The sequence below is a fragment of the Plectropomus leopardus genome, chromosome 7 (assembly GCF_026936395.1).
Source record: "Plectropomus leopardus strain MGB_pleo_1.0 chromosome 7, ASM2693639v1, whole genome shotgun sequence".
Taxonomy (NCBI): Eukaryota; Metazoa; Chordata; class Actinopteri; order Perciformes; family Serranidae; genus Plectropomus; species Plectropomus leopardus.
The window spans coordinates 33,083,869-33,106,978 of NC_142182.1; the positions used below are offsets into that span (position 1 = coordinate 33,083,869).

General features: G+C 38.6%; 2 protein-coding genes across 2 annotated transcripts; one reads left to right on the forward strand and one right to left on the reverse strand.

Moving 5' to 3' along the window:
* Window positions 1–15,280, reverse strand: arih1 (ariadne ubiquitin-conjugating enzyme E2 binding protein homolog 1 (Drosophila)). The gene is made up of 14 exons (XM_042495903.2): window positions 14,820–15,280; window positions 10,768–10,835; window positions 10,505–10,652; window positions 7,722–7,814; window positions 7,566–7,621; window positions 6,642–6,708; window positions 6,360–6,466; window positions 6,203–6,245; window positions 6,010–6,081; window positions 5,683–5,813; window positions 5,285–5,342; window positions 3,707–3,967; window positions 2,000–2,112; window positions 1–1,911 (listed from the first exon to the last, which is right to left on the reverse strand). The coding sequence occupies exons 1-14, from the start codon at window positions 15,105–15,107 to the stop codon at window positions 1,827–1,829; spliced, it is 1,590 nt and encodes a 529-aa protein (XP_042351837.1). The 5' UTR covers window positions 15,108–15,280; the 3' UTR covers window positions 1–1,826.
* A 696-nt stretch (window positions 15,281–15,976) lies between these two features.
* On the forward strand, window positions 15,977–22,571 carry hexa (hexosaminidase A (alpha polypeptide)). The gene is made up of 14 exons (XM_042496823.2): window positions 15,977–16,304; window positions 16,871–16,975; window positions 17,071–17,136; window positions 17,350–17,396; window positions 17,533–17,643; window positions 17,736–17,837; window positions 18,139–18,271; window positions 19,065–19,245; window positions 19,511–19,597; window positions 19,677–19,749; window positions 21,277–21,457; window positions 21,673–21,763; window positions 21,879–21,986; window positions 22,102–22,571. The coding sequence occupies exons 1-14, from the start codon at window positions 16,034–16,036 to the stop codon at window positions 22,163–22,165; spliced, it is 1,620 nt and encodes a 539-aa protein (XP_042352757.1). The 5' UTR covers window positions 15,977–16,033; the 3' UTR covers window positions 22,166–22,571.
* The last annotated feature ends 539 nt before the right edge of the window (window positions 22,572–23,110 follow it).

A 23,110-nucleotide genomic window follows, 5' to 3' on the forward strand; every position in this document is an offset into this window, starting at 1 on the left:
TGAGATTTCTCATGACATTTATTCAAATAAACAATACAGTTTATAATTTTGCTAGGATAAAATAATAAGTTTGAACACATAAGAAGCATTTGGGAGAGAATTCCCCAAAGATCTGAAACTGGGTTAAAGGATGTGTTTTAATGAAAGCTGACACTTTGGTGTCATCTTCTGACTTGCATCGGTGCCTGTTTATTCACGTCCCCTCCAGTCAATCTTGTGAAGACTGCCATATTGCAGAGACATGAACGAGCATTTACAAGCAGAGAGCCTGACAACCAGAGTAACCACCACATAGAACAATGCAAAACCTGGGGGGGCACTGACATTTCAATGTCGAATCCTCAACCCATGTGCGAAAAATACAGTCTTTAATGCAAAAGCATAACAGCGTTATAAAACAGTCCTACAACCTTTAGAAGTTTGCCCTATATTCCTCATCTGCCTAAGGATCACACAAGTCCATCTGGGTAGCTTGGTTTTAAGCTGCGTTTTGTCTCACTGCGAGGCAAGAGATATCTTCGAGGAAGCACGACCACTACCGGGCCCATACCACCCGAGTATTCCCTGCAAGAGTGATGCAAATGCCTGACCCTGTTTGACAGTGATCCAGCTCAATTAGCAGCACGCCAAAGCTGTGCTGTCAGTACATTCTATTACCCTCATTCAATCCCCAAGGTGCAAGCTGAGCTTTAAGAGGGCCATCTCAAGCCACGTCAGGAAAGAGAGAAAAAAAGAAAAAGAGTGAATGTCACTCAGTTTGGCTCTTGCAAATAATCAGTAATGTTCTTAAATGTTAAACACCTCTACAAACAACTAAGAGGGTACGGCAAAAGGTTAGAACAGGAGGACACAGGGCCGGTACGTTCTACCTTACCTTTGAACTGTAAAACCTTTTCTGCTCTTGGTTTTTCTAACTCAGCTGTGCACTTTCACTGAGTCCTTTATCTGATCACTTGGCAACTAAGAGAAATTCTTTCTATCAGTCCCCACTTAGAGTTACTGATAAGGTGCAACTTCTGCACTGATCTGAAGAGACTGAGGATGAAAGGACAAATGTCTTATTGCCAAAGACATCCAAGCTCCCACACACTATGGAGGGAGTAGACAGACTCAACCTACATGGCAAAAGTACACCTGTCTCAATATTGGTAAAGAATAAATATTTCAAAATTTCAAAATTATGCAAACACGTGCCACTCTTGCTCTTAAACTCCCATGCATATGGACTATTTACAAATTGAAAAATACAGACTTGCTATTTTGTTCATTTGATGATATTTTTTTCTTCTTTTCCCCCCTGAAATGTCTTTGCCCCTTTGCAATCAACCTATCAACATTCAGCCACTCAGACAAAGATCTCACCACATATTGCAGACATGGCCAGGACAATTAAAGCTGTGTTGAAAACATTTTCACACTAATGGGAAAACAAAAGTCAAAAATCAAAACAGAAAAGATTCACAAGCAAAAAAAAAAAACAAAAAAAAAAACAAAAACAGAAAAAAAACAAAGGAAAAAAAGATAGTTCAGGGGAGGTGTTACAATACAAGCCAAAAGGATGTATTTGTTTAAGATGGATTTTCTGCTTTCTCAAGACTCCACTCTGTTGCTAACAATACTGTAGTACACTTTCTTTTTATTACTCTACCTTTTATTTAAATAGAATTTACTTTGAAGATTTTGTTAAACAAATCCAGGAAAAAATGATGCAAAAGTGGTTGGTTTGCCAAAGGAGAGGCGGCAGAAGGCCCGTGCTGCCCTGTTAAATTGCATCAGCGCTCTAGTTTGTCAAGATACTCAAGAGTCCGTTGCATTGGGACGTGTCCTCAATCCTCAATGTACTCCCACAGGTCCTTCTCATAGCCTTCATGCACGTGCTGTAGCAGCACTCTTCGCCTGCTCTCACAGTATCTAAAGAGAAACAAAACATTATTTAGTGTCCCAAAACAAACTACTGAGGCTAGTTGTAAGCAGTGATTATGATTCTTCCTTCACTGACCTGTACTTATCTTGTACTTTCTGCTTGATGTCCTGCAAGGAATCCTGGGAGATATCCCGCTCTAGGTAGCCAGACAGCACCTCAGTGGCATTTTCCAGGTCTGCCTGGTTGTTCTGATTAATCAAAAAACTGATTAACAGAATTGTTCTGACAGAAATGTCAGTTATCCATGATTAAGTATCGAATGTACTCAAGGATACGCTTGTTCCAAGTGACACATATAAAATGACTACAGTGCATACATTAGCCACCGACGTTTGGCTTCTCTCGCTCTCCTCTATGGCTCCCCGCCTTTCATAGACACACACACAGAGCAGGGCTCTAACTTCATGAGTGGCAGCGGTGGTAGTGTGAGCAGGTGAGGCAGCGAGTTTGTGTCTGCAGAGCTCAGATCGAGTCTACTTAGTCACATTTTGCGATCACGGAGCACCAGTGTAACTTGCAAATACTAATAACGTATGAACTAGGAAGTTGTTTATTGCCTGTTCACAAAATCCTCACGGTTTAAGGTTCCGCGCTATCTGTAGAATTATCTGCTAATGCCAACATGCAACTGTTGACTAGAAGCTTCAAGTCCACAACGAAAACATCGACACTTCCAGTCTGAGACGAGCTAGGTCCTTTAAAATAAAGGCACCATGTTTCCTGCTTTGATTTATTTAATTATAACAATATTTTTTTAAAATCTAATAATAAAAGTACTTCATTATAACGATATATCTATATCTATATCTATATCTATATCGATATATCTATATATATTTATTTATTTTTTGTTTGTTTGTTTTTTAGTTTTGTTTTTGATTTCTTTCTTTTTTTTATAGGAAAGCTTGAGATAGACAGAAAAGATGGCAGCAAGAAGGGGGGATGACATACAGCAAAGGGCCACAGGCCAAACTCGAACTCCTGCTGCTGCAAAGCCTTCATCATACGTGTCGCACACTCTACCATGTGAGCTAGAGGCGGCCCCCTTACAACTGTATTTTGTTTAATGTCATTATAACAGTAGTGTATTCAACTTTATTATTTGACAGTAGCTACTTCATTTAACTTTACTGTAACTATGGTTCATTAATAATTTTGTATTTCAGTATTTAACATTAGTTTAAAAGACATTTAAAAATATTGATATATATACTGGGTATTGCAATATAGCCTTAAAATATCACAATACTATTTTAAAGCCATATCACCCAGCACTACTTTGAAGCATCCTGCCTAAGACCCAGCTCAGACTACAGGAAGTCTGAGCTGATTTCCTCCTATATCACTCCTCCCAAAAATCGCGTGACTAATTCAGTCTGGACGAGTTCTGCTGCCAGAGAGAGGAACGAAGAATGGAAATGTGGCCAGGATTTCATATCTGTTTGTCTGCAAGCCAGGTATAACAATCACTTGTAGGGACAAATTTCAACCACAGGATCAGGCATCGTCTTCAAGGATGGTGAGGATCTAGTTAATCTAGATGTAGTTAGTTCAGAATTGCAGTGCTGCCTTTATGAAGCACTAAAAACACTGTTAATGAACAATTCAATTGGAATTTTTTGATTGCTCTTTTCATGGTGGTGATTACTGACAAAATTATCAATCATCACAAACTGCTTTGCAAATGGTATTTGTAAATATAATATAAATACTGAAATGACCAAAGATATTTATGTCTTGTACCATCTACTCGGTTATGCCAACAATTACTTTTTAACATACCTCAAAAATAATGGACTGGTTGTTCTTCTTGAGGTAGAAGGCAAAGACGTAAGTGAACATGAGTGTGGAGCGGCACTGGCACAGCACATCCACAGCCTTCTTCAGAAACTGCACCTCAATCCAGGACATGTTGTGCTGCTGCATCTCCTCCATCTTCTGCTTGACCTGAGCATAGAGCTTGTGCTCAAAGCGCAGGCTCTGCATGTGGTTCATGTAGCGGTTGCAGTAGAACAGGTACCTCTGCAGGGCTGCCCTGGAGCGCTGCACACACATCATGGCACCGGCTTTAACTCAAGCATGCTCAACGTGATTTGGACTAGACTGTTGATCTTCAAACTCACTGGGTACTGGATAATTAGCAATATATAATGAAATGTCTTGATTGTATTCTGCAGTTGTTTCAGACAAGACACCATTTTCTGTTCATCTATCTGACAATTGCTGTAAAGCATACAATGAATTTCCAAAAAGACAAATAAATATCTATGTATCTATCTGTCTTTCCAAGACACCATTCTTCAATATGCAACAATCATAAATGATGTTCATCAGAGGTGTAATAGACATTTATATTTAACACAGAAGCATTCCCTCTTGATCTAGCCCACTGTTTTGGGATTAACGTCTTCAAACTGTACAGCAGGGTTACATGAGGGACTGTCACTTGTTTGATCAGCTGGAATGGATTACATTCTTTTATTTTTTCTTAAGTATTTTCAAGCGAGGTAATAAAATTGTTGCAAGATATATATATATCTTTTTTTTCAGAAATTTTTTTGTCTGAATTTTGTTTCATCCAATGCAGCGGGATGGAAATAATAATTGGGATGCTGCTGCCTCTGTGTAATTAGAAATCACAGTTATTCTGTGATGTAACAGTGCATGTATTTGTCCTCAGTAACTCAGTATGGCACATTCGGTTCAGTGTGGGACATCTTCGGTTTGGTACTCCCTGTGGCTCCAAAAAATTGCTGTCAAAATAGTCTACTTATGCCTGCTTCCTACATGTCTGAAACAGAAATACAAGAGTTCTATTTTTACCCGGGAAGTTTTGGCAGTGCACTAGTTGCTGTTAATCAGCTGTAGTGTGCTAGTCATCTTAGTGCGGTTAGCCATGTTAGTCAAGCTCACCTACACTGATTTGTGTCAGCGTATGTTGACATTGTTCAACTGTATTCGGGTGTATCTGTAGTTCCACTTCAAACATTTTATTAACAACGGCATCGCAAAAATGAGTCCATTAAGAGTACAAGACAAAATCAGATTAGAGGGCAAAACCTTCTCCGCACAGCGTTCAGACAGCCTCCCACTGCAGATTTAAACTGTGACTGCACCCATACATTCTGTAAGTTGTAAAGAATACCAAATTAAGGCATATGGTTAAAATAATTGAGGCCTCATTGAGGCACCGTTAGATCTTTACCAGTTAAACCTGTGGCAATATGGCTGAATGAAGCACACTGAAGAAGGGCATCTTGACCAAAAATTAGACAAAGACAAACATTGTGCCATTATGTGTCATATCTGCATATCTGCCAAAATAACACGGCATGCAAGGGTCTGAGTGTAATACAGTACCTCTTGAGCATCTCTGGCTGCCTTCGCATCATCTTCATTGTAGCGATTGCAGTTGTACCTAAAACACAATAGCTGGGTTAGACTCATCAATGCTTTCCAGAATACCAAACACATATCATTTCTATATGACAATACTTTATGTTGTCATGCTTTCTCTAATATCATTGCAGATGTCCGATGTGTATTCAAACATAAAATAGCATGACATGCCAATCTGCACCACATATTCGGCATGTGTAAAAGATACACGTTTTTAATTTTAACACACACACACACACACACACACACACACACACACACATATGTCAACACTCAAAACAGACCTATTTTAAATATATTCTATTACAGCACTAGAAGTAATACCATCGCCTTTTTTTAAATAAGCCATTAGCTCTTACCAGGCTGAGCCGTGGGGTTCCCATGGACCCAGGCAGACCCAGCAGAACTCAGCTTTGCAGTTCTGGTTCCGACAAACCATATGATTGCAGCCACCATCTTTCTCAATGGTCACGTGGCATTTTGGACACTCCTGTCATGAGTGAAATATGTTTTGTAAGTATGTACAGAAATCAAACTTTTAAGAGGAAGTCCTATAAGAAAAAGAAAAACATGCTTAAAGTCTATAGGTATTTAGATTTGAGAAACAAAGTTTTTTTGGCAGGTCTGTCATTAGTCTAGAGTTGTGTCCAAATCAATAATGAAGGCCTGATGGCTTAGGACCATACCTTAGTATTTGCCGCAATCCAGTTTGAAGTTTCACTGTCATCGTCACATTTCTTAATCCATTTTCTCAACCACTGCAAAAGAATTTGTGCAAGAATAAGAAATTGAATTCTAATCTAATAGATTTTCACTCAAGATGCTGGAGGAATAGGTTAACATTTCTGTAAAGTGGCTTAATATTTCCACTTGGCTTACCTTACACTTGACAGGATCATGCCAGTTCTCTCCACAGTTGAAGCTGCATCACAAGTCAAATTAACATGTTTTTTAAAAATGACCATTTAAAGCACCTAGTCTACACTTAAGTACTGTCACTGCCGGTTCAGGGTAATCTTGTACACTTTTGTCTTACCAGAACTGACGTCCACACTTGCACCTCACTGGCTTGGCATCTGGGTACTGGACTTTGACAACATGATGGCAGTCTGGTGCAGGGCACCACTTTAACAGTCGATTGCACTTGAAGGAGTAATGAAAGGTAGAATATCATCTCAAAGTTTCATGGACACTTAAGTACAGAGAAGGTTCCTGCTTTTCCAAATGGTAATACAGGATAACCTGACATAAATCAATCATAAATCAGGGCTTCCATTTTAACAAACTATTAAGATGAAAAAAAAATCTCAAAGCTTACCTCTACAAAACTATTCGTAATTAAATGCTGGTACTTCAACTTCACTTTTGAATCTGTTATGAGGCGCCTATAGGAGAGGTCAAATCATTTATTAGCCTTCTTTATATAAAATGGGTGACTTTGGTTGAAGCTTCCTTGCTTCATATTCAGTGCATAACTTCCAAGAGACAAATCAGGGAACAAAAAGATGTCACACAATTTGAAGTTCAATGAAGTACAACTGTAAACATTATAGAGAAAAGATTCATTTGTCTGCATTAACTGTGAACCTATAATTACTACAAATTGAATTGCTACAAAACTAAGAGTTTAAGTGCAGACTACTGATCTTTAAATCAGTAGTAGATAGTACATAATTCTTACATGAAATATTATACTGACCCTAAACTAGTCAGTGAAAACACTGTTAGGTCTCTTGCTAGCTGGTCAGATCTGAATGTAGGTTAAGTCAATTACTGTCAGCTTAAGAGCTGGTACAAGAGATTAGTGTCCATGCTTTCAATGCGGAGGTATATGTCATAGCACTACAGGCTGAACATCAACACTGTAAAGTAGTTAAGTAGAGGTGTAAATTAGAGAGCCCTGTACTAAGAACGTTCTTTTAAAAGGCATAATTTCAGGTAAAAATTCTTCCTGTTCTTTCTTCTCAAAAATGTTGTTCCTTTTCCTGTTAAATGCACGACAGACCTATACTATAAATAAAGAAAACATATCTGATTTCAACATTACAGATGTCACAGTGCTACTTCTCAAGAACTGCATCTGTCTCTGTTCACTGATAATGTCAAAATGAGACATATACAAAAACGAGAGAAGTCATTTTGGTATTCTGCTCTATTCATTACCAGAATGGGCCATTCATATCTACATATTCTGACCAATATGCAATGAAACATGAAGAGAAATATAAGCAAAGATACTCACATGACTGTGTTGTCATCAACCAAAATGTCACAACTATGAGCGGGACAAGAAATGGTCTGAAGAGACAACACAGAAGGAAAATCATTAGTAAGACAGCTGTTACAAGACTTACAGTGATCAGTGACTTGTAAGCATAGTTAAAATCTTAGTGAGTACCTGTCCCATTCCTTCCTCTATGATTTTGGTGGTCAGGTAATCTCCCCAGCACTGCATGCAGAACTTGTGTCCACACTCCAGGCCTGTAAAATACTGTAAGAGAGAAGTATCTCGTAAATCATGTGATTATGCACTTCTGGTAAGCAGGCAAGGCAAAGCCTTTGGAGACAGGCCTTTAAAAGGAATCTATTGGTGGAAAAAACAATATTGTTTTAAGAGGTGCATCATTTTCCTTAAAAATCAATCAATCAAACAATCAAACAAACAAACAGACAAACAGACAAACAAACAAACAAAAACAATGGATAGACTCATACAAACGTATCTGCAGGGACTCTGGCCTCTGCCTGTGCCTTTCTTTTATTTTTCTGTGTTTGGGATATTCCTGGGCGCAGAGTGCACATGAGGTCAAAAATTTAAGAAAAGGTACTGAGTGCCAGACCGTAAGCAGAACGCATCCAAGAGGTAGCGATGAAAATCTCTGATACGGCCAAAAAAACCAAACAAACAAAAACAAAAAACACGCAAATATAGCAAGGCGAAACTCCAAGCAGATAAAGCTAGAGTTGTCTGTAACATTTGCTGGTGATACTATAAACAGTATCAGACAATACCTGAAGAAGACACCTTTTACAGATGGATTAAGACAACCAATTGATTGGTGTACTATAACCTCCAACACACAAATACTGCACATTAAAATAATCTGAATTATGCAGCTTTTGTTCTGATTTTGGGAAAACATATTGATATCAAAGCTGAAACAGTAAACCATCTGACTGTGATGGTATTCATTATTCTTTGTTGAGAGAATATATTCCATTACAAGAACAGAGCTATAAACTGCAGTGTGCCTTTAATTTATATCAACCTGTGATCATGGAAATTTAAATTCTTTCTGTTGATAAAAAGTATGCCATGTCCTTCAATACATGATGGCCATGAATGAATCAGCCTTGTCTATCATGTTATGTTATGTTCTGGCTTCAAGGCATCTGCCTGATATTAATGGAAAAGAGCTTGCCAACAGAGTGGCCCTAAAACAATTACACTTCCTCTATCAGTCTGTACAGACAGCACAGAACTGTATGTAACCATGTATGATTGTGACACACCCACAAAGATCAAGCCCCTACCAAGTTTGAAGCAGTGAGTGGCACTTGATAGAGAAGAGCTGGGTCAATAAGGGATACAAATTACACCATCTTTGGGACACTCATTTCCCATTTCTAACTGAAAGGTTACAGCATTGCTACTAATTACAGCATTTGCTGTGTTTGACTTCAGATGTGTGAGGAGGACACAGGAGCATTATGCTTTTCATCAGAGTTATGTAACACTTTTAAAATAGTTTTCCCTTTGGTTCTTTGTAATAATAATCCTTTCTTAAAATTGGAACAGTTTTCAATATCCTAACCCCAACTGGCAAATCCACCAGCTGGTATAGGGGGTGTCTGCTTACAGGGTGCAAAGTCTCAACTAAAATTTTACTACAGTATGACTAGTAGGTGACTAAAACAATCTTTGGATTTTATCATTTATCCCTTTTACATGTAAAATAAAATTAGTCTGCTGTATTGATAAATAATTGAAACAACAGTAAATACTCTGAATAAACTGACTGAATGACACTACGCCACATTCATAGATTTACATCTGTGGCTATAGAAAGTATGTAAAAATATTAATCATAGTACTTTATCACAAATAATGGGATTGCATTAGCTGAAGACAAGTTATCCATCTTTCCTTTTGCTTTAGCTTGTCTGCAGTCACAGACGATGATGCGCAAACATCAGATGGGGGCAGGAAGTGAGGAACACCTGTTGAAAATCGTTGGTAACGGAAGAAAGAGAATACGCTAAAGCCTTGGGTGGACCTGCACGCAGCAGGTATCATCAGAAAATTTCTAGACGCATTGGGTATGATCCCTACACTTAATGAAAAAGTGATTTTCCCCACAGGTTGACTGATTTGCCTGGTGCGGAGGCGATAGATATCACAAATGACTTAGTCCTGACGACCACATACTACATAGAGAGCAAAATGAAGGCGCACAAGAGGTGAATATATTTGCTTGAGAATTGCTATCTATTTATATTGCTGTTTCAGCTCTAAAGTAACTTTACATGGATAGATGCAGCACAAGCATCAGGCTGCTGCTAGCTGGCCAACTGTAGTTCTTCTACATTGTTTATTGAGGTCAATTATTCTCAGAGGTGTTCAGAAACACAGCTGAAAACATGACATACAAAACATAACAGAGTGTTGTGTGACTGAACTTCTCCAAACTTTAGATTGAAGTTTTTAATCAATCTCTGCTGCCGTTTCTTTTTGAGTTTTAACCTTCTCGCCTTTATGTGTCACTAGTTTTGGGACCTGAAAGTAGCTTGCTTGCCCCCCCCCCCAATTTGAGCAGTTGGCACAGCACAAAACTTTGGCTTTTTTGTAAATGCTTCACCATGCAGAAATCACTTTCTGCCCCCATCTGCAGTTCTTTGGGGTGAAATGACATCATGTGCAAGCAACCTATTGTGTTTAACTGGGTCTGAAAAAAATTAGAAAGGGATTAAAATGTCACTCACTCTGAGATGATGCCTCAGTTAGAGGTCCTTTTGTGTAAGGCAAGTTACTATGTCCCTTAAATATCCATTGTGGTATAAAGCCAAAACACTGCTTTGTCTGAATAGCTTTCTACAAAATCTTCATCATAACACCACAGCTTTGACCTGACCACACATTCAGCTAGTGTAACACAATGCCAGTGTCATTATGGGACTCACAGAGTTGGGGAAGTTCAGGTAGCAGATCTGACACGGCATGTCCTGTGCCGATGATCTGGTGTTGATTGGAGGACGGATCCGAGGCTTCTTACTGGGGTTAATGACATGACACTCAGAGAAAAGCTTGTCCAGGTTACCATCAAAATACCTGGAAAAATTGAGACAAAAAAAGTGAAAGAAATCATGGTGTTAAAATGGCATTAAGAAATGTATGATGACAAGGTAAAGGTAACGTATAAAGAATAACCTTTAGAGATTCTTACCTTTCCATAAGCTTTTCCTTATCCCAGTTGAAGTGACTGAGAAGGATGCGTGTTATTGTTGCAGGATTCTGAAAGAATGAGAAATTGTTTGTCAGAAATAAACCTAAAGTGGACATTTAACTACTGCTAATTTTCAATTATCACTGTAACAACTTAAAATTGGGGTTAAGATTGACATGAATGCCACTTCCACAAATATACTTCTATTGCAAGTTAACTTTTCTTTTGTGGGATGACAGATAGCTTTAAGGTGGGGGGGACAAGCAGCAAAGGACAACAGGCCGGGATCGAACTAGAGCCACTGCAAAGGCCTCAGCATATGGAGTGCACACTACCAGGTGAGCTTAAGGTCGCCCCAAAAATTACAAATTTTAAATCTCTGGAAGTAGTTGTACATTTGATAGTTTTTACGCACATAAACATTTACTGTCCAGTGATGTATGTTAGTATACAAAAACATCTGAAACACTTCTAATTACATTATGATCCACAAAATACCACCACAGACTACAGCCATAAAAGTGACCACAAAGCCAAGTCAACTCCTCCCTAACACAAAGGTAGTATTAACTGCATTATTAACGGCTCTTTTCTACTGGATTGCAAGACACTGATGACGAGTTTAACTATTTTTTTTCACAATAGGCTAGTTGCTTAACAGAAGGCAACCATAGCCAGCAGCTCATTCTAAATGAAATAGGCCAGCAACAAGTTTTATTTTTGCTGTGTCTGTAGACTTTTCACTGGCACAATGACAACCTGCAAGAATATCTCCAGCGCACCTTTGCAGAAATTCTAGAAGACTACATGTCCATATAGTAACATGCAGTAATATCAGTCAGGTGTTGCTCTCACCAGTTTTGTGCTCAAGAACAAAATGAATACTGCATTCTATCTTAAATTCCTGACTTATTTGCACTGTGTGAGCGTGTGAGCATGTGAGCAGAGTGAGTAGTATGTGAGCAGAGTGGAACTGCTGCATTCAATGATGACTTTGATCTGCTCCACATTTTTTATTTGCTGCCTCCCATTTTGTTATCTGCTCATGCTAACAAAAAACCCTGCGCTAGTTCACAATTTGATGCTGCTCTGCAGTTAAGTTATACAATGCAAAGTGAAATTTAGAGGTGGAGTGAAAAGTTAAAATGTTTCATACATTGAAAAACATTTGCGGTTAACACAAATGGAATTACATGATTGCAGTTTCTTACTATACAGAGTTCAAACAGGAATGGGGGAAAAGGAGGAAAAAACACCTGGAATTTAAGTTACATTTTAGAACCAGTCTAAGTTAGCGCTGTAATACACACATATGTTTACAACCCCCCCACACATCTGTGTATTGTTGCAAAATCTGACTAGCCATCAGTCAGGGAAAACATCGATTGGTTGTTTGTTGACAATATAATCAAGGCTACACTCCATCAGTGCAATTCCTTTGAACAACATAAAAAAAAAAGTTTTGCATTGTTTTGAATGCAGTTTGCTTGTGGGAATTGTACAGCAGAATACAAGAGAACACTGCTGCTCTAACTTTTTGATCAAAAAAATCTACTCCCCTCTACATTCAACACTGCTAAAATAATTAATCCTAGAAATAAAAGCACCAAACATTCCTGTTGGTTTGTCATATAAATAATAATAATAATAATAATAATAATAATAATAATAATAATAATAATAATAAATGATACAAATAATTTTGACTAGTTACCAAAGTCACCACACTGATGTGTACCAAGTGTCACTATGGTTACAGGCATTAAGGGGTTTCCCACTGTTACTTGGGTATGGTAGTGATGCATGTAAACATCAGAGAAGTGAAGTATAAACACATTTTGTATATTTCAGGATAAAACTGCATGAAAAAAAGCTATTTACATCACGTTTTGAAATTGTGAAATCATGATGGTGCAACAGCAGAGTACAATACCTATGTCACAGTGCCGTGGTTCAACTGTTTAAAGCACAGCACGAGGGATTGATCTCAGCAATCGCAAGATAAGATAAGGGAGTTGTCCCAGTGTATATGTTTATACAATCATTTTTTTTTACGTTACTACACCATGATTAAATTAATGGTCAGATTCACAGAGTAATGTTTGACACAATACTATTACAATAGATGTATTTGATAATAATGTATCATGATGCAAGAGAATCAGTTATGTTATGATATTTGTATAATTGAATAGGAATATGTATCTGAAAATTCTAGTTGTTCACTGAAAACAGTTAGCAATCATATCATAATGTTTTGAATATATTTCAGTATGTTTTGAGGCCTGGGTTCAAGTCTAGCCAAAAGGCCCTTCACTGCAGTTCCTCCCTTTTCATATCTGTCTTCTTGCTATCATTAACACAAAAATGTGCAAAAATCTTAATTATTGTATGTTACTATATGCAACTGAAGAGGAAAATACCCCAAGAAAACCTATGACAATGATACCAATATGTTGATAACATAACAGAATTAAGTATGTAAATGGTATTTGGTTGCTAGTTTATTTGGTATGCCTAGCTAAAAGTTATTCAGTCTGACACAACAGCGCTGCAATTCCTCTACCTTCGTGATGGTTAAAATTATGCTGAGAGGCATTTATTCAATTTGAGTCTCATTTTAGAGTCTGTAGTCTGTCCTCTGCATGGTCTACCCTCACTGATGTAAATAATTTGGGAAATATCCGCTATAACTCACAGTATAGTCATGGACAACTGCCATACAAGTTTTGCCTTTTATTTCTATCTGAAGTGGGCAGTGGAATCTTTGACAGTGAATGAGGTCTCTGCAGATGAAATACATCCTTCAGCCACTTGTAACTTTACACCTATTGCTTCTTCAGAGGCCAGGCAAAACCAGTCACTCTTGACATGAGAAGGCAAAGTCACTTGAGACATTTACAAGAAAAGCAAATTCCAATAACGCTAGCTCTCCTACTGCCACACTCTCCACGTTGAATACTTTTATTTAGATACAAAATATGTAGCTATTCATCTTTAAAAAGGTTACTTGTTTGGGCTGCAGATTTTTTTAATCTTATTTTTTTTAAGTAGGTAGCTCTAAATACTATATTTAGAAGAATCACCATGTCAATTGTTTCTGCTGTTATCAACTGCCATGCGGTTGTACGTATCTACTGTACTGATATTTTACACATTTTAGGTTTTGGGTTTGCTTAGAGTAAAATAATAATACTCAAACAACATTTCATGTACAAAAACAACACAGTTTCTCAAAAAAACGTTATATTGACAGGTCTATCAAGACCACTTTCCATTTTATTCTGTACTCAAGTGTAGCTAGGTGAAAGGAAATGGAGGCCCAAGATAACGCTAAGCCGAAGGGCTCCTCTGAGTTCCCCCTTACGTTAAATTTAAAATATAGTTGTGGCCAAATTACAACGTCCATTCGTGTGATCCACCCAAACTTTTTGGACGTCACGATAAGACAGCTTGTTAACGTTTACGTTAATAACCTATAATATAACTTGCTAACCAACTCGATGACCAAGCCTTTCGTCAATCATAAAAATAACGCCAATGAATAGGTTATTTTACAAATTTTGTACAGATAACTTTAAAATGTTTGGTTAACGTACTCCATCCGCCGTCTTGTGCGAGCTGGCAGTTTGTTAACAGTAAAAACGTTATGCTTTTCCAGTTAGATGCTAGGTTAACGGTTACAGTTGGCTAGTTAGCAAGCTAGCTAACTTGCAAGCTAACGTTAGCTTAGCAAACGTTGCTGCCAACTTCTCAGTGGGATTAGACTACTTCCTGGTACAAAATTCATATGGAAATAGTTACTTCAGTGTACACATTTAATGTTGCCCATGTCTTCATTTTAAACGCTACCCATGCAAACGAGAGCCACATTGAGAGAAAAACTAATTTTGGTATTGAGTAAATCGTAGCACTGCTGTCAAACTGCCAACTTCCAGCAAGTAAACTACTCCTTACAAGGCTAACGGCTAAGCTAACGTCCATGGCCTGTTTATGCTTCACCCAAGCCTGGACCCCGGTCTTTCCTGACGCCGACATACCAGAATACCTACCTGGATGACCTCGTTGACCTCCCTGATACACTCCACCATATGCTGGAGGATCTGCTCGGCGGTCAAAACCTCGAAGCGGTAGTCCTCCTCTTCCTCCTCGCCGGGACCGTGGCCACCTCCACCAGTCTCGCCGCACTCATCTCGCTCCCCACCGGCCACCACGGGATCGACCAACTCCACCTCTCCGAGCTCCAGGGTGTCGTCCTCCGGCTCCTCTTCGGCGCTATCCTCGCTACATTCCTCCTCTTCGTCGTCGTATTCATAGTTATAACCCTCGTCTGAGTCCATTCCTAGGGTGGTTATCAACTTGTGACAAGCACACCTAAGTCTACAGTGTGTGAAATGTTGGTTGCGGAACAATACGAAAACCAAAATTATCCGAGCCTGTTTTTCAGCTGCAGCGAAAATAACAACAAAACGTCGCCGCTGCTAAGCCAACAAAGAGATACAGCGTCACCAACTGACGACGGCCTTACGTCAGATGGACTGTACAGGAAAATGTAAAAAGAATAATAATTGTATTTATATTGAGCACTTTTATTTTCGCAACATGTTTAAAACGCTTTTTAAATACACAGAATAATTAATATACGCCAGATTTATGTACGTGCAGCTAAACTTATTAGTAAGCTTACAAAACAACTTCCCCCCAATAAAATATAGACAAGGCCAACTGTTGGAAATTTAAAAAATAAACATTATTTAAAAAAAAAACAAAACAAAACAAAAAAAAAACAAATAGGCGAACTAGCCTATACAATTCTGACCTCGCCTTGTGCTTAGGATGTGTTTTTGAAATGGCAAAACTCATATTTTATCAGCCAAAACCAGACTTACGTTTGTAACCAACCTCATGGTAATCTGTGTTTTGTCTCCCACAATTTTAGTTTACATTTTCTTCAATCTTCACATTACTCCAGCTGCAGTAACGTTAATTTACACGCAGAATAAACAGAATTTCTGTAGTGAATTATGTGACCTAGAAGTATGAACGATTTTTTAAAGCATATAAAACAAAACAAAAAAAAACTGTATTAATCATTTCCATTTTCACCTTTTAATTCTAAACAAATAAAAAAATATATATATATATATAAAAAAAAAACCACCCACACCTTGTGGCCCCAGTCATGTGACTGCATACTCTTGAGCACCTGACTGCCGCAGCTTGACAGTGCAGTTTGCCTTTGAATGGAGTAGTATCACAGACTGTTATGGAAGTCCAGTGTGTGTTTGGTTTCGGACGATACGCTCGTCCAAATTTTAATATGCTAATACTAGTTATCCTCCAGCTCGGCCTACAAACAGTGGACGGAGTGTGGCCGTTACCGCAGACGTTCACCTCCTCTGCCGAGCGGTACCCTCTGAGCCCGCAGGCTTTCTACTTTGGGTATGGAAGTCAATCAGCCGCACAGCAGGGCTGTTCTGTTCTGGATGCTGCATTCAAGAGATACTTTCCTCTCATTTTTCCAGACTACACTTCTGGTAGGTGATAAAGTGAGGTGGAATTAAAAGTTTGGTAAAACGAAAGTAAGGTTTTACTACATGCTGGAGTTTAAAGGTCCAGTCATACTATCAACAATGGCACATAAAGTGTTTATTACAATATCCATAATACCACAATCTGCTGTGCTATTTGTATGTCATTTAGTATGCTAAAAATTCTATAAATATTGTCTTAATAAACTCTACTGTTGGCAGTCTGTTGATTCTCACGTGTAAGTTTATGAATGCACAAAAATGTGGAGCAAAGTGCTCACTGGTTTTGTTTTGAATGTTCTGTTTGTCATGTTGGCTTTTAAAGTAGATCAATGGGGCTTTGTAGAGGCAGCAGTTCATCGGTCAGCCTGCATTAGGCCCGTGTATCCAACAACCCACAATCACAATGGATCAGAGGAGCACAGCTTCATGTTTGTGCTTTCCAAAAGCATAGCTTATATGACAGTTGAATGTAACATTTTGAAAATCCAATCCAGGCAGCATATGCAGTCTCTACAGAACTTCAACCCAGCAACTCGTGACTGTAATAATCTAACTTTTATGACCAACAGGAAATGACATTCTGCAATACAGTGAGGGTAAACCATTTACTGTTGAGATCAGCGTCGACCATGATGATTGTGAAAGTTACCCAAGTGAGAACTCCTCTGAGAGATGTAAGTAATGGTGCATTTAGAAAAAGAGAACCACTGGTCTAAAGGTCACAGTTGGGTTTGATGCATTGTCTTATTCACTCTTATTTGCATTCCAGACAATCTGAGTGTCTCAGCAGGACATGCGTCTCTGAATGCACAAACCGTTTGGGGTGCCTTAAGAGGTGATTACAGCCAATGACAAAGACACAAGTAAAATACAAATGTGTGAACACAAACTCCAAAAAAATGAGACAAACATGTTGGAAACACTATGAAAGCCTTTAGAGAAAGATGCACTGGATCCCTCATGCTAGCCAATATTTAATAACTGATCTAAGTATCTTGAATCTCAGATTTGCATGATTGCTGAATGTATGTACTCTGATTAAGCATAGGTCTGGAAACCTTCAGTCAGCTGGTGTATCAAGATGATTTTGGCTCAGTAAGTCCGAATTTTTCAAATGCACAAACTCTAAAGTCATACATCTCGAATGCCCCACCTCACCTTGTTATAGAGCTTGATTAATGTATGGGGCAGATCAATTAAATCCCCCCTCCCTGTTTGTTTTCTCTTTTAGTATTTTGTGAACAAGACTGAGATAGACGACTTCCCCCGCTTTCAGTTCAGGGGGATTTTGTTGGATACGTCACGCCATTATCTACCAGTGCAGGCCATTTTAAAAACTCTGGTAATAATCAGATGACATGATTGGAATTTCAGCCTTCTGCTCAAATGATGACACCTATCATCAGTGGTAATAACATCCATTTTTCTTTCTAGGATGCAATGGCCTACAGTAAGTTCAATGTGTTTCACTGGCACATTGTTGATGATCCCTCCTTCCCTTACCAGAGCCGCAGTTTTCCAGACCTTTCCAGTAAGGTATGTGACTCTGCACATTCATTAGAGTTTGAAAATTAATTTGAAAATGTAGAATCCTGAATACAAAGAAGTTGGGAAGTAAAACGGTGTTAAAAGAAAAAGATGATGTAATTTAGTGGTAAACATGCCCCTGTCTCACCTCTTTTCTTTGGAATTGGGGATGTATTTGCGTTTAAGGAGATGAAACATGGTTATTTAATATTATGCTCGATTTCTAAGCACTGCATGTGGAGTCATGAGGTAGGAAAATACTGAAAAAGTTGCCTGAACCCTGAACAAAAGGCTTCTGGCTCTCATTCAGGGGGCTTTCCATCCGATGACTCACATCTACACGCAGTCAGATGTGAGAAGGGTGATCTCACATGCCAGGTTGTGGGGAATAAGGGTCCTTCCTGAGTTCGATTCACCCGGCCACACCTTATCTTGGGGAAAAGGTAAAATGTACTTTTAATACAACTGGTGTGCCTAAATTATTCCAGCTCATTGATCTTCAACATTAAAAGTTCCTGGCATTTTGCCTGGTTTGGGCCCAGGAATCCTGTCTGCCAAACCTGCAAACCAAGACTATAAATGGAAACAAGACATGTACTGAATCTTTAGTTTGAGTCCCTTCTTATCTGGAGGACTTTTATAACTACATCACTGCACTTACTAGAAAATGCAAGAAATTAGCCCTTTAAAAACTAAGCAAATTGGCTTGCTTTCTATCAAAAAACAGGAAGAAGAGATCAGCAACTTGTCAAGAGATGGCTCAAATATTTGATATTTGAGCCATCTCTTGATGTTATTTTGATATAAGAAATTGAATAAAGAAAGTTACAAGGAAATTATCTGAAAATAAGCCAAACAGGAATTGCAAGAAATTAGTTAAAAGTTACAAAAAATAAAATAAGAAACAAAAACAATATATAAATGTAGTTTTAAAATGTAAAAAAAAAAAAGTAGCTCAGGCATTTCTTTTGCTGTTTTTGGATAATATCAAATAATCGCCCCCAGTTTATTTTCTGGTATTTTTTTGTCACCTTTTCCTAATTTTTTGCCAAGTTTCTCATCATGTTTTTCCCCCCATGTTTTCAATAGAAATCCAACCAGTGTTCTCATCTTTCAGAGGGTTGAATGCTTGCAAAAGGCTTCTGAACGCAGCACAAGAAAACTGATGTCGATCCAGGTGTTAAAGGGTTAAAGACAATACAGAACGAATTCTGATGCTGACTATTTATTCCCCAGGGCAGTCTGACCTGCTGACTCCCTGCTACAGAGGGAGCACCCCCTCTGGTACCTTTGGTCCTGTTAATCCTGTGTTACCCTCCACTTACAAGTTCATGGGAAGACTATTTAAAGAAGTGTCATCGGTGTTTCCTGATTCCTACATCCACTTAGGAGGGGATGAGGTGGACTTTACGTGCTGGTAGGTTGAATTGTGACGGATCATTTCATAATTCTGGCTATTTTTGCCCTGCTGGTTTCACTCAACATTTGTTTGTTGACATTGTTACTGAATTTGTACACATTAGCTGTATATTTGTTTTCATCTGTTCAGGAAAAAATGTGAAAATAGGAGAAGAGGAAGAACAAGTTTATATCTTGTTCCAAGTAGCTGAAGTTGGTATATATCTCTCTTAAATAAAAAAAGTTTAAAAAAAAAACAAAAAAAACACTGCTTGTTTCCACAGGAAATCCAACCCTGATGTCCGAGCATTCATGAACAAGATGGGATTTGGGGTGGACTTCACCAAACTGGAAGCATTCTACATGGAGAAGTAGGTTGGGGAACAGGAGTGTAGAAATCTCTGGGAAATGAACTCACATGTTAACAGTACTTTAATGTCTCATTTCCAGTATTATGAATATCACCTCAGCTCTCAATAAGACATCGATTGTGTGGCAGGATGTGTTTGACTACCATGAACGAGTAAGTACAGCCACACAAATAACACCTTATGATATAAAAGAACCATACATTTGTGGTGTTTATATAGGCATACATGCTTTTCAGACATTGTTTTCTTAATATCTTTTCTGCAAGTGCAGGGGTTTATGATATGGAATGTCCTGATGTACATATTCACAAGTATCAATATTTTAATTTGATTTTTTTTCTCTTTGCATTGCAACACCACGTTAGTTCACACCAGTGAAGTATTACATTGTATCAGACATAATTGTCCTAATTTATTTTTTAAAATATTATTTCAGCTGTTTTATGTTGAGTTTAAGTATCTGCAAAAACTATTTAATATATAAAACATCCACATACTCTTTTTAACACTTGCTGCAACAGCTAATGTATCACACAACCAATTCATGCACATACGTCTAACAGTCTGTAGCATTGTGTTGCAGCACAGCCCTCTCTCCGTGGTGGAGGTGTGGAGAGATGGCTGTTACCTGTGTGAAATGCGCAGGGTGGTTAAAGCAGGGCTCAGGGTGATCCTGGCCTCTCCATGGTATCTGGACAAGCCAGGGCCAACACACAACTGGGCCCGCTACTACACCGTGTGGCCCCTCGCCTTCAAGGGTCAGAAAACAACCTGTGTGCTGTGATTAGTTCAGATCGTGTAGTCTGCTGTGGTTTTTGTCTCAAGTAATAATTTACAGGTAAAACCTGGTTTCCTATAAAATATAGAATATATATACACAGTCAAACCTTTCTTAGTGCAACACATAATGTTCTATGTTCAGCTTGACCACTAGGTGACAGCAAAGACCGTTAAAGACGTTATTCTGTGTCCCAATTCCACATGATTTACAAATTGTACACAGCAAATTTTAATAGCCTTAAAAATTGTATTTCTTAATCACCTTTCCACTGTGAACATATGACAAGCAGTAGAAAAAGGTTTTTAAAAATGCAGTATGGAGTTGGGACACAGTTACAGAGAGGTGTGATTGCTGTGATTTAAGATCACAGTGCTGTCTAATGCCCCATAGCTAACATGCACACTCTTCCCTTACACACCAGAGCATGAATTGTTGCCACTGGCAGTAACTTCACAAAGCTTCCTTCATCAAATTAAGAAAGCAAAGGCCCAGCACAGAAGAGAAATACACATCCAAAGCACTCCATATTGTTTAACATTCAAGTTGCTTATTAGATGAACTGCCAATAAACCATGCGCCATGTTGGTGCATTATTAAATATTCCAGCTGGAAACTGTAACTTGAAGCCTATTGGGCATTCCTGCTGGTTTACAAAAATGTAGACATCTATTGCTAAGTAATTTTAACACAAGTTGACATTTCCTGTCAAGCTGCTCAATGGCATTTCCCCTAAAGAAGTCAAACCAGTTTGCTTGAGGAGTTATTATTTGTCTATTTTCTGAAATATAAAACATCATATTTAAACAGAGTTATCAACGCAAAGATACAGCAGGCAGAGGGGTTAGCTTCAATATATCACAGAAGGGCGATACAGCCTGTTGTTTGTCACCCTGCTCAGATTCCTAAGGACACTGTGCTGCACATCTGGAAGGGCACCCCCGCTAGTTATAAGGCAGAGCAGAGCAAGATGACCAAAGCTGGCATGAGGGTCCTCCTAGCTGCCCCCTGGTACATCAACCACATTTCCTATGGCCAGGACTGGCGCAACTACTACACTGTGCAGCCACGGAACTTTTCGGGTGTGTGCATGGCCAAGTTATATCAAGTTATGTAACCTGGCTCAGTTTTGAGTTGGTTATGGGAGCACGTAGAAGCATATTTACATGCTGACTTGCTGAGTTTTGACTTGAAGTGGTGTGATAAATTTGAAGTAAAGGTTCTGATTTATAATGAACTATCTTTAATTAAAATCCATCATATGTTTAAAGCAAAGCTATTCACCATCCCCTCACAGGTACTGAGGAGCAGAAGAAGCTGGTGATAGGGGGGGAGGTCTGCATGTGGGGGGAGTATGTCGACGCCACCAATCTCACTCCACGTCTTTGGTACGAGATTAAAAAGACCCCTGAAATCATTAAAATGTTTAACTTAATATAGTAAGCGCAGTAAAAAATGCATTAAATTAATCCCAATAATCACTGGTTGCACCCAAACTCACAGGCCCAGGGCGAGTGCCGCTGCTGAGAGGCTGTGGAGTGATGAGAAGCAGACCCTCAGCGTGGACATGGCATTTCCTCGCTTACAGGAATTTCGCTGCAAGCTCGTTAGGTACTTTATATTTTATCCAGGATCCCTAAAGAGTTTAGCACCAACATAGCGACACATAGCTCTTTCTCATAATTACACTGATTTCTCATAATTTTTGTTTCCTTTTCTTTTCAAGGCGCGGCATACAAGCAGAACCTCTGTATGTTGGACATTGCAAACATGAGTACCAAGGTATTTGAAGATGTTGGATCGATTAACATTTAAAATTTTTTCTGAAGAATGTTCAAACTAATCCAGGTCACAGTTACCTTCTTTTTTAAGTGGTGTAAAATCTTTAACTATTTGTTTCTCCAGTCTTTAACAAAGTATACACACATCAAAACACTTTCTCAGGGAACATAATTATCTTTTTTTTTTCATTATTTGTGATCATCTGAGTTGGGTTTTTTCTTTTTTTGATTTTGCATTTTTTGCATTTATAATATTGACATGTTAACTAAAAGCCCTTGTTTGGAAGAACCCAAAGTGCAGCACTGTAATGCCATGTTAAATTGTACTTGACAAATTTTAAACAGATTTTAAAATGCCAGTGTGCTGTAGCTTGTAGTCTTGCACTGAATCGTAATAAAATAATGTTGGTGTGCAGCCATTGTCACAGGTTTTTTTCTTATGAACAGCAACACTTTGAACGATAGAAAATTCTCACTCAGGAAAAACGATCAGTTAACTTTGTCCCCACACATGCTTTGATTAGACAGGTTGCAAGTCTAATACCATCACAAACAAAAACAGAAAAGCAAACACATTGGCAACCTTTTTCACATATATTGGCAGTTCAGATTTTTCAGGTTCAACCTGTCTTTGTGGAGGCCACAAGCACGAAAATGAAGCCCCAAAGCAGACATGGCAAGAACATATACATTTTTAACAGAATATCAATTCAAATTTATTTAATTTAATTTATATAGCACAAAATGTGAGATTGTGAACATAATGAGGATGAGATGAGATGATATCCCTCCAGCGTGTTCTGGGTCTGCTGCGGGGCCTCCTGCCAATTGCACATGCCTGGATCATCTCTAACAGGAGGCACCCAGGAGGCATCCTGATCAAAAGCCTGAACCACCTCAACTGGTCAGTCTCTCAAGGCTGAGCCCAGACAGCCTGCGGAGGAAACTTATTTT

Bases quoted from the DNA above. Each gene is read 5' to 3' on its own strand.
- arih1 (XM_042495903.2), bottom strand. From the start codon at position 15,107: ATGGACTCAGACGAGGGTTATAACTATGAATACGACGACGAAGAGGAG. The intron at 6,709-7,565 runs GTGAGTATCTTT...CCTCTCCTATAG, and splicing joins GTTGATGACAACACAGTCAT to GCGCCTCATAACAGATTCAA. The intron at 3,968-5,284 runs GTACTGTATTAC...ATGTGTGTGCAG, and splicing joins CAGCCAGAGATGCTCAAGAG to CGCTCCAGGGCAGCCCTGCA.
- hexa (XM_042496823.2), top strand. From the start codon at position 16,034: ATGGAAGTCCAGTGTGTGTTTGGTTTCGGACGATACGCTCGTCCAAAT. The intron at 17,397-17,532 runs GTAAGTCCGAAT...TTTCTCTTTTAG, and splicing joins ATCAAGATGATTTTGGCTCA to TATTTTGTGAACAAGACTGA. The intron at 18,272-19,064 runs GTAAAATGTACT...TTTATTCCCCAG, and splicing joins CACCTTATCTTGGGGAAAAG to GGCAGTCTGACCTGCTGACT.